Source organism: Rhineura floridana, chromosome 22 (assembly GCF_030035675.1).
Source record: "Rhineura floridana isolate rRhiFlo1 chromosome 22, rRhiFlo1.hap2, whole genome shotgun sequence".
Lineage (NCBI taxonomy): Eukaryota > Metazoa > Chordata > Lepidosauria > Squamata > Rhineuridae > Rhineura > Rhineura floridana.
In genome coordinates, this window is record NC_084501.1 from 2290134 (window position 1) to 2307820 (window position 17687).

A 17687-nucleotide genomic window follows, 5' to 3' on the forward strand; every position below is an offset into this window, starting at 1 on the left:
ATCAGTAATTAAGATATACAGACGATACCATACTCTTAGCAGAAACCAATAACGATTTGAAACGAATGCTGATGAAAGTTAAAGAGGAAAGCACAAAAGCAGGACTAAAGCTGAACGTCAAGAAGACTAAAGTAAGGACAACAGAAGATTTATGTAACTTTAAAGTTGACAACGAGGACACTGAACTTGTCAAGATTATCAATACAAGATTATCAATATATTGGCACAGTCATTAACCAAAAGGGAGACAATAGTCAAGAAATCATAAGGAGGCTAGGACTGGGGAGGGTAGCTATGAGAGAACTAGAAAAGGTCCTCAAATGCAAAGATGAAGTCAGGATCATTCAGACTGTGGTATTCCTGATCTCTATGTATGGATGTGAAAGTTGGACAGTGAAAAAAGTGGATAAGAGAAAAATCAACTCATTTGAAATGTGGTGTTGGAGGAGAGCTTTGCGCATACCATGGACTGCAAAAAAGACAAATAATTGGGTGTTAGAACAAATTAAACCAGAACTGTCACTAGAAGCTAAAATGATGAAACTGAGGTTATCATACTTTGGACACATCATGAGAAGACATGATTCACTAGAAAAGACCATAATGCTGGGAAAAACAGAAGTGAGTAGAAAAAGAGGAAACCAAACAAGAGATGGATTGATTTCATAAAGGAAGCCACAGACCTGAACGTACAAGATCTGAACAGGGTGGTTCATGACAGATACTCTTGGAGGTCACTGATTCATAGGGTTGCCATAAGTCGTAATCGACTTGAAGGCACATAACAAAGGGCAAGTAGAGTGCAGTGACCCCACACACACAGAAACACACACACCCCACCACCACCCAGCACTCCTTTCTCCCTCAGCTAGGCTCTGATTATGGGACAGAGCCCAGCTGGGGTCAGCTCCCCTCTGCCCCTTCAAATTGCATGGACTGGGGCAGGTGCGTATTTGAAGAAATGGGACTGTCATCCTCACGCTACTTTGCACTTCAGTTGTATAGCACCCTTTCCCTATGAGTTACAAATGTGATAAATATCAGAGCTGCAAGGGAGCATCACAGCTTTTCTTTTCTTTTTTAACTGTAGAGTTTCTAGTTCTCATGTATGCAGAGAGGTTTTGAGGAAAATGTGTGTAACGTGAGCAGTGGGCTTCAGGGGAAACACCTGAGCCTTGCACAGTCTAGCTACTGCTGCCCTCATTACATCCTACCACAGCATGGCCTCTACAACTGCCTGTGAAAACTCAAAATTTCCTGAATTAATTAAAATGACAAAACAAGCCATTTCACTTAAGCAGCATTTGCAGACATTACATGGTCACAAAATTCAATTTGGATTCTTTGGATGCATGCCAGCCAACCTCTGCAACCCTCCCTTTTCAGGTCTTGCTTTAGTCAGCTACTTATTTCTGCTTTTGCAGAAGCCACAGTTCTGCCATTAATGGCAAACTAGTTTATGCAGGCTGGGAACTGCAGTTATAAGCACGTAAGATCAAGGCTCATGCATGTTCTGGTTTGGTATTCCATAGGAGGCAACCCTGGAAACAGGAGAAGTCAGGCAACTGGGATTCTCTTCCCCCCACCACACCCCTCCCTACCTGTGCACACATGATGATGAGGTCAGTGTTTGTTCTCAGCCAGTCCAGAAACACCTTGACAGTTGGCAGCAACCCCTCGTTTGTAATGATCTCCAGCTTCTCCTGGAGAGAGCGCTCATTCCTGCAGGATTTACTACTGGAGACGCTTTCTTCTGACTCAGAAACATCATCTTGGATAAAAAAAATGGCTCATTAAAAACAAGAGAATTAAGCAAGGAGCAATGAATTGCAGGACTTAAAGAGGACAGGCGGTTCCTCTCCAGAGGATTCCATCTGCCCTGCTAAGTGCTTTTTATTTGGCCTCCAGAAACTCTACCAAATTTTAATCGAGATGTGGTGAGAAACAGTAGCCCACACTTTCAACATGAGGAAAAGAAACGCGTTTCCAGAGAGCAAGAGTGGGGGAAGAGGAGATATTTTACACTGTAGTGTTGCATCTCTCTTTGGGTTTCAAATATAGGGTGGGGCCAGCAACAAAATGTTGCACCATTGCCTCAACTTCCTTGCTGGAAAGTTCCTGCCAGCTAGCCATGCCTTACAGGATACCATAAGCTGTTAAGAGGCCCAAGCAGGTCATTCCACTCTTCTCTTCCTCCCTATCTCTCCCCCCCTGCTGTTTTCCAACTGACAACCAACATTCCACAGCTTCTGGGCATGCTCAATCTTCAGTGCACTGGCCGGGGTCTCTTTTGCCCCTTTACTTCCCTTCCCTCCTTTTGTGTTTCTGCAAACCCCAAACTTGCCCATATTTTCCTCTTGGTTTTCAACGGCCCCATTTACTCGCCAGCAGAGTTTGCTTTTAGAAGAAGCGGACACCCTGGTTCATAACCACTTGGAGCCCTGGAGGGTTCCGCAGCACAACCCTGTAGGCCCAGGAGCAAAGGCCAGCTTGAAGGCCAGGATGCAGCCCTGAAGCAGCAGCATCTGGACAGCAAGTTGTAAGAAGAGATATTCTACATTTTGATCGAGCTCTCTTTTAATTTGGGTTAACATATGGTGTACACTTGCATGTTTTGTGTACAAGACTAGGTCTGATCACATGTGGTCTATCACTGTGAAGCCCATCCTGCTAGGTTGGTGTGGGAATCCTGCCCCCTGGGCCACTGTTTGGAGAATGAAGGTCGTTCCTCTCCCCCCCATCTCCAGAAAAAAAAGAAGCTGGCTGCCTCTGGCCTAACCCTTCATCCAGAGTTGACAGGATGAGAGGTGTCCCTTGTAAATGCCTGCTTAGTCTCTTCTTGAAAACCTCCACAGGAGGAGACGTTCCTTTCTCCCTTGGTATGGGATTCCAGGGCTGATTCCTTGCTCTAAAGTCAGCAAGGATTTCCCCAGGAAGCAATCTCCACAGCCATGCAGCACCACTGGAAATATCCTGTCCCTAGTGCCCACACCAGTCTAATCAAAAGAGCTGGGTCTCTCAAGGATAGCTTCACAGCTCTGCATTTCTTTCTGTGACCTGAGAGGAGAGGGATTATTTATGCTGCTGCTGAGAACATGACAAGAAGCAACTTCTATGATTTTAAGTATGGGATTCCAACTTCTTCCCACAAAAATGTATCAGCCACTATTTTTGAGAAAGAAATGAAAAGCTGTCAACATATTCTTAAGAGACCCCGCACTTTGATCAGACTGGTGTGGAGACCAGGGACAGGGTATTTCCGGTGATGCCGCATGGCTGTGGAGATTGCTGCCAGGGAAATCCTTGCTGACTTTGAATCTGCTATGAAGGCTGCCTTGTTCTACAAGGCTTTCTGTGAGTAAGGCTGTCTCTCTACCTGCTGACTCCTAGAGTCTTGAGGGCACCAATGTGGACCACCCGATCTGGCAATAGCTCTCCAAGGCTCACGTAAAGGTCGTTCCTGGGATGCCAGCGCTGAGCCAAAGAAGTGTTGCTTCCTACGCTGTAGAGAGAGATGCTCCTAACTGAAACCATTATAAAGCTGCACTTCGATTATTAATTATAAAAGAGATGGGAAGCGCCTCTTACCAATTAGCAAAGAACCACAGCAACGGTTTGCCAACTTTTGAGCACCCCAACCCAGCCCCGTATTTAACATCTTTCCAAGTTTTCTTCCATAACTGCTATAGATTCCCAGTTATTCCCAATATGACTTGCATCTCCCACAACTCACCATTCAGCGTTTATAAGTTAAACAGTTTGACAGCCCTTGTTGGTCTGGGACACTGAATGAGCCAACAGCCCTTCTGATTAGCTAATTGGGAATATCCACACTTTCATTCGGAGCGATCCATCTCACACTCCCCCAAAGCTACTAGTTCTCCCAGAGAAGCTTTTTACATTTGCAAATGCAGTTTCCTTATGAGCAAGGAAGCATAGTGCTTTAAACAGATGAATTAACTTTGCTGGTGGAGCTTTATTGGACTTGCTTACTAAAAAGATGTCTAAGCATCAAGTCTTTTTGACCTGCTTTTGCCTGCACTTTCAGAACTCTGCAGTCACATATAAAAATATGTCCATTTTAAGCTGACTCTGAGCAAATGAGTAATCAAATTACGTGCATGCCTGTGCATTCTCCCCCTCCCTCCCTCCCTCCCTCTCACACACACCCTCCAAAGTCAGCAGCCAGACTCATCAGTCCACTTGGAGGCGGCAATGTTTGTATGGGGGGGGTGAAGTCAACATCAAACAGGATACAGAAGGAGGACTGGCCTTGTCCCCTTCCCCACTCACAGCTCTGGGTTGGCAGCTGGGATCTGGGTCAGCCGGGTATGAACCACAAATCACCCAAAACAACCCCCTGGGGGAAGCGTCTTGTCGCTTCACCATTCATGTGCCCTTTTGCCCACCCAATTAATGGATCTCATTTCCAACCCAGGGCATCCATTCTCTCTCCCTCCTTCTCCCTCACCTTGCTCACCCATTTTGGACTTTTCCACATCCCCATTAACACAAGGCTTGCTGTCCATTGCCTCTTTCTGGGCGGGCAGTTCACAGTTCGGCTTGAGGAGGACGTTGCTGAAAGTGGGGGCCAGTCGGAAGCAACGCTTGGTCTGGAAGAGCTGCGTAGACATGGCTTGGAGGTTGCTGGCTATGCTGGCATCGCTGGCGCCCAGCAAGCCTGGCCCATTGGCGACAGGCTCCGCCGGAGTCTCACTCTTGGCAATGCCAGGGCTTTTCAAGTCCACCAGCCTGCCCCCGTCACCTTCCGCAGTGCCTACAGCCTCCCTGGTGCCATTCTTCAGGCTCTTGGCTTGGCTTTCCCCTTCGGCATCTGGGTCATCGTCCATATCTTCCAAGTCTGAGCGCGACTCCTGACTGTTCATGTCCGAGTCTGTCTCCACATCAAAAGCCGTCTCAGCCTCTTCGTCACTTTTCTCAGAGCCGCTCTCGGAGCCATCGCTCCCTTTGGTGGAATCCGGGCTCGAATCAGAGTCAAAGCCTTCGCTCAGGTCGCTCTCGTCCACCTTCTGGGCATGGCGACGTCGGCGCAGGCAAGAGAGACGCGAGTATTTCTTGCCCTTCTTGCTTTCACTCTTCCTCTGCTCCTCTTTGGGTCTGTGGTTGGCCAGCTCAGATTCAGCTTCTCTCTCGATAGAATTCAACGGCTCCCGGGCCTCTGGATCCTCTGTAAAGAAGAGCCAAACACACACACACACACACTTTTGGAAACTGCTTAGATACAACCAGCTCTGCCAGGCCTGGTCAACAAAGGACACAAATTCCAAGTTCGAACTGGCTCAGTCGCAGCAGCTGGCTCAATGGCAGCAGCAGATAGAGAAGCTACTTGTCTTGCGGCCTTGAGCAAGGGAGGAACAGAGTGAAAAACACAGGAGGACAGGAAGCTGCCTCACACGGAGTCAGACCGTGGGCCTGCCAATGGCTCGCCAGGGTTCCAAGCAAGGAGTTAAGATATGGGCAGTCTGCTTCTCAATCCCTTTCTTAATACCGCCCAGTGTGGAATTGGCCACAGGACAGTTCGGTTACATCTCATCCCACAGAAACTCGCTTTTGGGGCTTACTGGACTCCCTATCACCTCTGTCCGAAGCACATTCCATCTACTGATGCGTGTTGGCGTTGTGGTAAGGCAGGGGCAGCACAAAAACATGTGATCTGGTCTTGCCTGTAGTGGCCACGGTTTGGGCAGAAGTCCTTACTCGCATTAACCTGGTCGTAGGAACGTGTCTAACATTTTCAATGTTAATTCCAGGATATGAAATACACCCCGATGACCTGAAATTTGACACAGGGACACCAGCTGGACCCTGTGTGCTTTATTAGAGGCCAAGCGACTAGTCTTACAACACTGAAAGAGCTACTTTTACTCAGAGTCACAAAGAACATAAATACTCTGAGATCTGGGACTTCTACTTGGAGCTGTCTGCATGATGGCTATGCCACGTGGGCTCTGCCAGAGCCTATTCCCTCCCATCCCTTCCTTTCTCCCTGCCCCTCCCCAATTTATTTATTTATTTTTATTCCTTTTTAAAAACACAGGTTTGATTTTCTTGATGGTATGATGACCTGACATGTTTTGCCACTGTTTTGTATTTCTTTCCTTGAATTGTTCATGCTTCTCACTTGTATTGTTACAGAAAAAAAAGGAAAACACCAAAGAAACTATGTATTAAAAAACAGGTAGAGGCTTTCACAGAGCTATTCAGCATGACTGCATGATCCCTTTCTTGGGAAGTCACCTATCAGCCTTAGACCACATCAGGACGCGTGTGCAGTGTTGGCATTCTGGTTCTGCCCCAATGTGCATCATCTTACACTAAACCGCATTTGCCATTTTAATGCCCATTCATCTACTTCATTTTATATTTTTAAAAAGCAACCTTCTTAAATAGTCCTCTTGGCCGCAAAAATACGCTGTAACATGTGTGGACTACATTCGATGAAATCACAGAAGCCAGGAGCAGCAGCTGAATGAGTCATCACACAGCTCCTTGCCATGACACACAAAAAAAAGGAATAAATTATGCATGGTAAGAAATCAAAGCAAATCTGCTTAATTTAGCCAATTCAGAAGAGTTCAGTTTTTCTTGGCAGTTTTAGGATAACACACAGCCCTGGGAACATGAAAGTTAAGAAGGTGAAGAAGTGACTCCACTGATCAATACCAGCAAGATTTCCTGTTAATGCTTCAGCAAATCACTTTAAAAAAAAGAGTCTGAGGTCCCTGAAAAGCCTGAGCTGTTGATCCTGTAACGTTAGGCTGCTGCCAAGATGGCTAGAAGTTACATGCAAAGCCTTAACTAAAAAGAAGTCAAAGGCTACTCCAAGTAGTCTTAGATGGTGTGGCTATAATCAATCCATCCCTATCAGATTGATAGCGCTCAGCCACTGAAACCAGTTTAATGCCACCGGCAAAGGCATTTCGCATCCATGTTGGCCAAGGCAAAGTGCCAGCATCATGAACAGCGTAACTCCAGAGTGAGAGTTTTAAAGCAACTTAGGAGGACCAAGGTGGATTCTGCAGCTATTTGAGAACAGGCCTGAAACTTCCCCTCTCCCTGCCCACTTTTTGCCAATAAGAGTTCTTCACTTATATTTTTATAAAGTATTTTAAAATAAGTAAATTCTCTTCCAGACCTAACAAAGAGAACAAGGCAAACCAAGGCATTAAGACAACCATCTTTTAAATCTTCCAGGCCCCTGTAAATCTTGCAGATATGTATCACTCATTGCACCTATTTACATGATGAACTTGCATCATTTTATACCACTCAGTGTCATGGCTTCCTGCAAAGAATTGTAATTTTCAAAGTAGTAAAAGTTCTCCTTTAAAGAAACGGATAGAAGCATTCAGAAAAGAGCAGGTAAAATGATTGTGAGGCCGGAACAACTCCCCTATGAGGAAAGGTGACATCATTTGGGGCTTTAGAGAAAAGGTGATTACAGCGGACATAACTGAGGTGTATAAAATTATGCATGGTGTGGAGGAAGTGGGCAGAGAAAATTCTCTCTCTCTCTCTCTCATAACACTAGAACTCAACGGCGCCATCCAATGAAGCTGGATGGTGGGAAATACAGGACAGACAAAACTAGGTACAGTGTATAGTGCAAATCATGCCCTGCGATTTGAGAATTTTATTCTCAATTATTTTGTTCTTTTTATGCAGTAGTATACAACACCAAAAGTAAATGAACACTTGCTTCTTGCTGAAAGGTAAAACTTGGACCAGGAGGGCCCTCTGCCTAGAGGCACAAGGGCTCCTTCCAATGTTGTCTGCCTCAACACAAGAACAGAAAGCAGCCTGGAAGATGCAACGCTGGAATCTTAACAGAACGGGCCAATCTAACAATTCTGACAGCCGATCCCCTGCCCTTACCTGTGCCGTCATTCTGGAAGGCTGGAACTGGATTCTCGCCTTCTTCCAGCTCTGCCTGTAGGCGAATATTGACGTGGTTGATGAGGTGCGAAAAGAGGGCCAGTGTGAACGCAATGGCTGCACTATACTGCTTGGAGCCTGCAAGGAGAGAGGGCATCTCAGTGGCAAGGGAAACCAACAACGGTGTGGGGAAAACATGCAATGGCACTCTTCCGGTGCCTCTGATATCGATGGAGAGGGAACACCACAACCATGTATTTAGCTCAATTGCCTGCACGCACCCAAATGCCTTTGGGCTTGGCTCATAGGATCCAAGTTAAGATATTATCAACTCACTGTTATTCAGACATTTAAAAATCCTGCTTGCAACAACACTAAGAACTCCAACCTTTCACCCACTTGCATATGGTAAACAGCCAGACTCCTTGAAAAAGAAAAATTAAGACAACCCCTCTCCCCCATTTGGCCAGGAGGCTGCTGGACACAGTTTCAACCTGCTTCAATCCCCATTTTGCCCCAGGAGCAGGTGAGCCCAGGGGCCAGCAACTGTGTCTGTGGAGTGAGAGCTGAGCAACTTCCTTCTTGCGGCTATTCCAGAGACAGGAAGAGTTTGAGGGATTCTGGCTTAGTTCAGCCAATCACATCACACAGAGAAGCTGACAGGGAGGCTTACAACCGGCACCTCAAGTCTGCAAGAGGACGAGCGACAGGGAAGGAATTCTCCACAACAGCTGCCCTGCTATTCTGGAACCCACAAAGCCTCTTCCCTGGAAAAATACGCTACACGGTCGTGCTGCTTACCTGCCCTCTTGAGGCTGTGGACGCTCATCAGGCAGACAATGACCATCCGGAAGATGAGAAGGTCTGGCAAGAAGGAGTAGCCATTCTCGCACTCCTCTTCGTTGTCTGTGGCAGAGCTCATGTTGGGAGAAGAGGGCAAGTAGAAGAGGCAGAGGTTGAAGTCCTCCAGGACCGACTGGCAGAGAGACGTCAGCTCAGAATCAGCAGAACTGAGAAATGGACAACAGGGCGGCATGAGCCACAGAGAATCATTCCACCTCCATCAGGAGGCGAAAGCAGCTGCAAGAGGAGGTGCAGGCTCTTCCCTAAAGGTCACATGCCCCAAATGGGCACAGTGGGCATATGATCCCATCAACAAGCTTTCTGAGGCACAGCCCCCATCTGCAGAGCCTGCACTTCCTCAGCCAACAAGCAGGTAGCTGAGAACTAGGGAGCCCCGATACTTGACCTGAGCACACACCCTCTCCAAGGTGCTTTAGTCTCACCCTAAACATTCTCAAGAACCAAGGGAGATGCATTCCATCTGGTGATGGGAGATCTCAACCAGCGAGAAGGCAATGCTCTTGACCCATGATAAAAATACAGAAGAGTGTTGGAACAAGGTATTCTCTCCCTGCAACCCCAAATGGGAAGTTATTCCGATTTCTTAAGACTGCTTGGAGCAATGTGTTTTCCCAGCTCATAAGTGCTTTGTTTCAGCTACGTAATTTACTAGGGGTAACAAAGCAATACAGTAAGAATAATGACTCACCTGCTCTTGGGCTGAAGGAGGCTCTGCAAGTACATGAAGCTCACCAGTAGCCTTTTAATGTCTTTGCATCTGCAGGTGGGAGTGGGAGGACACAATCAGCAGGTGCTCACATACATGGCTTAAAGGCCAGACAGGCAGAAACAATGCAGGTTAATGCATGTTTGGAAGGACTGCGTGCAGCTGTTGGCCATTTGCCTACAAAATCGTGTCATATCTCCTTTATGCTCCAAGTATATAAAGGGAAAGGACTGCCTGAGGCAGCCTCAGCATCGCGCAAAATGATGCACTTAGCGTCACACTTGAAGTCGTCTTGGTTCGGAATCCATTCCCCTCCAAGAGAGATCATCGCTACTCCATGCAAGTGCTGTAGAGAGATGGGCAAACTGACAGGTTGTTGTGACTGAAAGCCTCCCCCTTTTTAGGGTGAAAGCTTGATAGTCGTTTTTGGTTCCTCGGGTGACAGACAAGGGAAGTGACATTGCTAACTATGTTGGGGGGAAATGGTTTCTATACCCCCAGGGTAAGAGTCTGTCGGGGATAGTTTCTACCTCCTGGAGTGAGAGACGAGGGAGAGTGCTTGGTAGGAATGCTTTATCCACAGTGTGAGTGTGCACATGTGTGCATTATTGCTTGTCTGCATGTATTTGGATTTGACTGGTTCTCACGGTGGGGACATGTGAGCGTGTTGCTTTTAGGATGCGAGACTGAATTATGCGAGTAATTGCAGAGTGTGATTTGAGGTATGCTAAAACAGAAGGTTTGATTGTATCAGTTTAGAATGTTGATATGTTTGACCAATGTGATGTGTTGATCTTGTATGGATGTGCCTGAGTAAACCGAGTACATTTTGGATGTTCTGTTCAGTTATCAGTTGTGTTTTATGGATTGTAGACTGTAGTGTTTTTTGTATGTGATGTCTAAAATGTTTTAACTTATGTTGTACACCACTTAGAGTTTCACTGACATACAAGTGGTATAGAAATTGTCTAAATAATACAGTAAATAATAAATGCAGGCTTGTGAACCGCTGCAGTGAGTAGCCTGCAGTGACGAAAGATATGTAAGGCTATTATGCAGCAAGATTCTTGTGAACTGGAACAGAGAACCAGCTCTTTTCAGACTATCATGATGATGAACTGCCTTCAAGTCGATTCCGACTTATGGCGACCCTACGAATAGGGTTTTCGTGGTAAGTGGTATTCAGAGGGGGTTTCCCATTGCCTCCCTCTGAGGCTGAGAGGCAGTGACTGGCCCAAGGTCACCCAGTGAGCTTCATGGCTCTGTGGGGATTCGAACCCTGGTCTCCCAGGTTGTAGTCCAACACTCTAACCACTACGCCACACTGGCTCTTCTAGTGCATTGAAACTGGACTGCCTTCAAGTCAATCCCGACTTATGGTGACCCTATGAATAGGGTGTTCATGAGGCTGAGAGGCAGTGACTGGCTCAAGGTCACCCAGGGAGCTTCATGGCTGTGTGGGGATTCGAACCCTGGTCTCCCAGGTCGTAGTCCAACACTCTAACCACTACACCACACTGGCTTTCTTTTCAGACTAAGTGCCATTGAAATGCCAAGAATAATACAAGTGGGGAGGGGTGAGAGGGAGAAAGCAAAGGTTTGTCGACTAATTCTTTTAGTGGCTTGTTGAATGCACCTTGGGCACGCTGTTCCCGGCGTCTGGCCATGAACACTTCTGCTCTCAGCTTTCAGCATGCTACAGGCGGATCTTTTTCTGCTTAGCTTGTAGCCTACGGGAGCCACATCTGGGTATCTTCTGCCTTCACAAGCATGCAGTTCCATTGCAGGAAGAGAATCCAGCCTCTTCGGGGTCACTCTTTTAATACAAGTTTCTAGTCCTTGTGCAGGCTGAGATAGAACTGAAACGATGTGTGGGCAATGCCTACTTGTGATCCCACATGCCAGGGCAGGGGATGAAAAGAATAGTAGGCAGAGGGTAGAACTTCAGTGCCTTGCTTAGCTTTCTAAGCAAGAAATTATTTATTATTAGATTATTTATTTTAAGCAGGCATGTTTATGCTAAACAGGCAAATATATTCATAGTTGCCTGCTTTGCAGATGTTTATATGGGGCAGAGAATCTGCATGGAGTTCGGATGCGTGGTCCCTGTGGAGAACACACAGCCCTGATGATAAGTGCCTAGTTGAGGAATCTCATGTAGCTGACCTGCGAGAGAAGAGCGTGGGGACAGACTGGCTGCAGCAGCAGATGTCAGGGAATCAGGGCCATGGGAAGGGTGGGAATCCAACTGCTGTGCATGACAATGACGACACCCCCCCAAGTCCCATCCTGCCATTCAGCTCTCTTGCTTCAGTCTCCCCCTAGACTTTGGTCAAGTGTTTTTGAAAGCCAGAGTGGTGCGGTGAGTGTCATATTAGGACTGGAGGGACCCAGGTTTAAATTCCCACCCAGCTACAAAGTTTACTGGTTGTCCTTGGGTCAGCCACTTTCTCTCAGCCTAGCCTACCTCACAGGGTTATTGTGCTGATATAGTGGAAGGAGCAGAACCTTTTAAATAGAAGCCAAGATTTTTAAAAAGTGGAACTTCATCAGGTATCAGAACACACCAGACCACAGGTGGGGAATCTGTGGCTCTCCAGATACTGTTGGCCTCCCATCAGCTTTACCCAGCATGCCATTGATCAGAGGTGATGGGAGTTGGAGTTCGACAGCAGCTGGAGGGTTCTGCACCCCTGCACTAGATAATCTTCCACCTATTCACGCTCCTACAGGTTTCTCTCTCTCACACACACCAACGATTTCAGCTTGGGTGCACACGTGCATTCCAGCCCCAAAGGATGGAAGTATGTGAACAATGCAACACGAGTTCTCAGAAGCCAAAGCAGGTGGCCAAGTAAGATTCTTAGTGGTTGCCAATGAGGCTTCCGTGCATGGTAGCTCTACTCCCTGCGCCTTGACTACCAGAAACAAGCAAGGAGGAGGAGCTGCACCCAAAATTGTGCAAAATGAGGAATTACGCAGATCTACTCAGTTTACATAACTTCTACAGACTGCAGCTTTTCTTGGCAGAGAATCTGGATAGCCTGGCACATTTCCTCTCTCTCTGTCTCTCCACACCAGGGCTGTGGAGTTGGAAGCAATTCTGGGTGGAGTCAGAAGAAATGTACCGACTCCGACTCCTTCATAAATGGCAAATGTATATTAACTAGTAATAACAAATTTACTGTAGTAAAATGGTAGCACAAGGCATTTCATCACCACCATGTGAATCCAGAGCGTGGAAAAGTTACTTTTTTAAACTGCAACTCCCATCATCCCCAGGGATTGGACTTGTGGGAGTTGTAGTTCAAAAAAGTAACTTTTCCACGCTCTGAATTCACATGGTGGTGATGAAATGCCTCGTGCTACCATTTTACTACAGTAAATTTGTTATTACTAGTTAATATACATTTGCCATTTATGAAGGAGTTGGAGTCAGACAGTAGAAAAATAGAGGAGTCGGAGTTGAAGGTCTGGCATACCGACTCCACAGCCCTGCTCCACACTCCTTCCGTCTTTCGATTATTCTGTTCTTTTTAACATAGTGCTTCTTGAGACTTCGAGGAAGCCCCATAGCTATGCAACACTACAAGGAGAAGGAAAACCTCAGGCTCAAATCACAGCCCTTATCGCTGTGTGGCAGGGCTAGTTCTCCCACTTGGAAGAGGGTCTAAACTGCAGCAGCTCTGGCAAAGGGACCCCTTCACCCATCAAAGCTGCCTGCGCCTAATCCTCGAAAGGAGAGCAAACAAGGCAGACGGAGGCCGCTAGAGCCCTAATGCTCAACAAGCCTTAAGCACACAGAGCCGAGTCCTCCAATTCCCCTTCTAAATGCCAAGAAAGCTTCTCAGTCCAGCTTGCTGCAGAAGCTAGAATTTAACAGTCCCAGCCTTGGACCAGCCATGATGTTACATTTAAACCACAGCTCAGGCTCACATTCAGCTGGCTGGCCTTGAACCAGACGCTACTCTCTCTGCATCCCCTTCTGTGAAATGGGTATTAGCAGGGTTGTCATGGTAAACAAGAGGACAGAACACACCTTTGCACACCAAAACAGCCCAATTTTAAGGGCTGCATTGCCTCATGCAGTTCCACCTCAATTCTCACATGCAGCACCACACAAATAAACTTGTAGGCGTCCCCTCCTCCCGCAAGGATCAAATTGCAGATGCTATCTTCATTTGACTATTAGGAGATAATCACAATCCACACAAACAAGAAATTCCAGGGATGTGTGTACGTGTTCAGTGACACATGTCATCCTGCTGAGGTCATTCACAAGTCGCTGTGTTTTTCTATGGAAATATCCACAACCCACGTCCTGTTTACATCAGTACCAACTTCTATATTCCCAAGGGCTGATTTACTGCTTTATACCTTGTAGGGATGCCCAAAGTAAGTTTGGCATAAATATCCAGGCTCCATAATATAAGCAAGGGCTTCACAGTTACAAAGCAAATGCAGTTTGGCACAGCCAGGGTATACAAAATCCAAAAGCGTAGGATCCCCCTGTTCCACTCATACCCATCTTCTGTACAAATGAAACTAGCAGCAGCAGCAGCACATTTTTTGATCACAATGAAAATTAATTAAGGCTACCAGAGGCTCAATAACATTGCTTAGAAGGCCAGATCAGGTCTACGCACAGCTGGCCACACAAACTCACAACTCACTTCCACCTCCAGTATACTCTCTACCTTTGAACATGTCTACCAGATGCTGAACAGATTTTGGGATCTGTTCATTCCAGGATTGACTGTGTTACCTCTTTTTGCTTGGCGACAGTTTCCTGGTTTCACATTTCTTCAGCTGGTGATACATTTTGGCAGCCTTATCATACAGGCGCTTGAGATTCCCATAAGCCCCTTCGAAGGACACTTCAGACTGGATACTAAACAGGCACAAAACCCACAAAGCAGAAACATTAGTTTCTCAGTAAGACTTTCCATGCAAGCAATGGATACCCATGGTTTCTTTTAAAGTGAGAAGAGCTGAATTCTGCAATCTGCATAAGTTCTTCAAATCAAGCAAGTCCACATTTATTTGCTTATTTTGCAAAACTTTGCTAGTCTTTGAGCAAAGCTCTGCAAGGCACTAGCTGCATTCAGACGTCATATTTTGCTGGGAGTGAGCATAGCCTCCTCCAAGATTGGTGTGCTCCCCTCCTTCCCTCTCAGCCGGCTTCAAAGCAGGAGTTCAGAAGCTTTCACTTCTAACATCAATTAACCACAAGTTAGCATTACATCTGAACCCTTGTGGCTAACCTTAACGAGGATTTGTCGGCATAAATCACAGTTTAAAGCTGATTTATTTCAAACAAACTCATGGTTTGTCAAGTTCAGACAACATGACTAGCTAGCTAGCACTGAACTGAAAACAGAAGCTTCCAAATTCCTCCTTGTGGCTGTGCCAGATAGGGAAGAGGGTGCAAGCCCTGTGGGGGGTCAGGCTCATTCCCTTCACAATAAAGCAAAGTACATCATGACATACAAATGTTTCCCCTCGACCACTAGAAATCTTACTCAGCGTCCCCGCTGGTTTCTATTCACTTCACCAAGCATTGCTCACACAGCCCTTAACATCTGAGCTTTTTCACACCATTACAAAGCAACAAACCCATGTTTGCCACTGAGTAAGTCCTATATCATGTACGTGCCTGTACACTTTACCTATTTACACCTATCTATCACAGCTTTGGGATGTGTACCTAAAATGAAACACGTGACAAGCAGAGTTCTTAGTCACAGGGCTCCACATCCTCGGCCAGCCTCTGGCAACTGCCTCACTCTGCCCAGCAAAAGGTCACCCTCCTCCATAAAGTTCACAAAGAACTGAAGAGGACTTGGCAAAGTGAAAGGATCCTCTTTCTCTTTGTATTGGAGTACAGAAGAGGTAAGAAACAGGACTCTCTCCTACTGCATCACAAATTAGAGACCCTGCCGCTCCCCTGAACCTCTTACACAAGGGACAAAGGGGGTCTTCTCACCTCTTCAGGAAACAATACCAGAGGGGAGCAGGAAAAGCCACAAACCATGGCCAGCTGTAATCTTGCTTTTAAAAGAATTGGGGGGGGGGACATGATGCTTATGAACAAGCTTACAAGCTATAAATATTTGTGGGAAAGAACAAATCAATGGTACATTTCCAAAAAAATTGCAGATACCACATATGCAACATTGGAAGCAACTAAGACCTGAAGAGTTGACTATACTGGACATGCTATCAATGATGGAATCTTCTGAGTTGGCTGGCCTCTTTGGGAGATTTATCATTTGCACTTGTTCCATTTCTCTTTTTGCAAATTTTACCCCGTTTGTAAGTTACACATAGCCCTGCTTGCAAGTTCCTGGGGTGTTTTTTTACCGGATTTTCACAGACGTATAATGCAAGCACCCAGGCTGCACAAATATTTGTAAAACAGCAACCAACATCCAGGCTGGTCAAGTTAGGCAGGTATCAGAGCCACATTCCAGCAATTTTTGTGCCACTGGCTATGCACAGAGCAAAAACATCAACAGGCAACACTGCACAATGAAGACACTGCCCCAAAGCAATAGATGGCTGGCATGTACCAACTCACTCTCCTTTCCCCGGGGGCTCCTTGGGCATACTCACCAGCGCAGGTAGCAATAGGTGGCTTCCACATTGTAATAGTTACTCCCAGCCAGAGTCCCGAGCTGATTAAAAGGCATACCTATCCCAAAAAAGAAGAAGTGAGAGCAAGTCCACTCGCATCTGCCAAAATCTCCCAAAAGAGACGTGCAATCTAGAATGCAGCAGTAGCAAAGTGCAGGGCATGTGGTTATGTCCGAAGTCATACTCAGGGAGCAGACCTGTTGAAATAAATGGCCATGACTAACTTAAGTCCATTGATTTCCATGGGTCTATTCTAAGCATGACTTAATCCAGGGGTTCCCAAACTGTGGTCCGTGAGCTTCATTCAGGTGGTCCACGGCATAGCTATGGATTTGTGGGTGAATGTGGGAGAAGACACATCCATCACATTAAATATTTTTATTGATCTGATTTTTAATTATATTTTAATTGCTTCTTTATTTCTTGTAATACAATAAAATACAATATAATTTGAATTCTGTGGAACACAATAAAGACGATATAAAAGAAAAGAAGCAATGAAAATACAATTAAAAATCATCCAGCATCCAGCACAATGCATTACTGTTGCTGCAACAGGCAGAAAAATCTAAACCCTGAGCAATTTTCAAGTGGTCCATGGGGGAAAAAAGTTCGAGAACAACTGATTTAGTTGGATACAAGAGACAGCATTTTTCAAGTGTGAGGGATTGGAAAGGAGCCGGCCTTCCTCTGCCTGCAGCAACAAGCTGGCAAGAGAAACACACACACCCCTGCAAAGACCACACGGGAGAGGGAATGCTGAACCCAGAGAGGAGGAGAGGAGACAGGCCCCCTTCCAGACAAGCACGTCCAGATATTTCTGCAGCTGGGAGGCCATACTCTCAGGAAACCAGATGAGGCAGGGAGGGGGATTAACAGGGCTTACTAATGGATCTTGCAGGGTCTGAACCCTCAGCCCATTCCCCGTATGGCTGGGTTGCCTCTGAAGCCCTGGTTGCCAAAACATCTGTGCAGCCCGATTCTACAATTACAGACCAGATCCACACACATAGTTTCAGCACTGCTGGGCCTGACATACCCATGAACACTGTTGAATCGTGGAGTTGGTTTTTTTTGTAAACTACTTTGGGGAAGTTCTTCAAAAAGTGAGGTATGATTTTTTAAATAATAAAAATTGGATGATGAGCTGGTAATGTTGGCTCTGTCCACTGATTCCTTGTTATGCTGGCTGAGACACAGGGCTGGCGCCAGGCATGTCTGGGCCCTTGGGCACTAGCCTACCCCGGGCACACAGCTCCTGCCTATTCCACCTACCATTCCCCTGTCTTCTGCGGCTGAACATGGTGAGCAGCCATCAACCAAGATGGCAGCCAGGGCTTCTCTAAGGGGCTTATGTCCCCACTGCCATCTTAGTTGATGGCACACATGAGCAGTACGCTACGTGCGCACATGCCTGCCATCAACCAAGATGGCGGTAGGGGCATCAGCCCCTTAAAGAAGCCTCCATCGCCATCTTGGTTGATGGCAGCGCAGCACACGCAGCAACAATAAAACAGGAGAGAGGTGGGTGGAGCAAGCAAACAGGCCGCTGGCCTGGAAGCTCCAACCCTGCCGCGGATTGTGG

General features: G+C 46.5%; 1 protein-coding gene across 3 annotated transcripts in view; it reads right to left on the reverse strand.

Moving 5' to 3' along the window:
* SMG5 (SMG5 nonsense mediated mRNA decay factor) overlaps window positions 1–17687 on the reverse strand; it is a 51234-nt gene that overhangs the window by 22265 nt on the left and 11282 nt on the right. For 2 of the 3 annotated variants that reach the window (XM_061606811.1, XM_061606814.1), the window contains exons 7-13: window positions 16082–16160; window positions 14232–14357; window positions 9449–9517; window positions 8698–8906; window positions 7897–8034; window positions 4472–5188; window positions 1602–1771 (exon numbers count right to left, since the gene is read on the reverse strand). In XM_061606811.1, the coding sequence (XP_061462795.1) occupies window positions 1602–1771; window positions 4472–5188; window positions 7897–8034; window positions 8698–8906; window positions 9449–9517; window positions 14232–14357; window positions 16082–16160 (1508 nt within the window). The remainder of the gene's footprint in view (window positions 1–1601; window positions 1772–4471; window positions 5189–7896; window positions 8035–8697; window positions 8907–9448; window positions 9518–14231; window positions 14358–16081; window positions 16161–17687) is intronic. The other variant, XM_061606812.1, reaches the window with a different exon arrangement.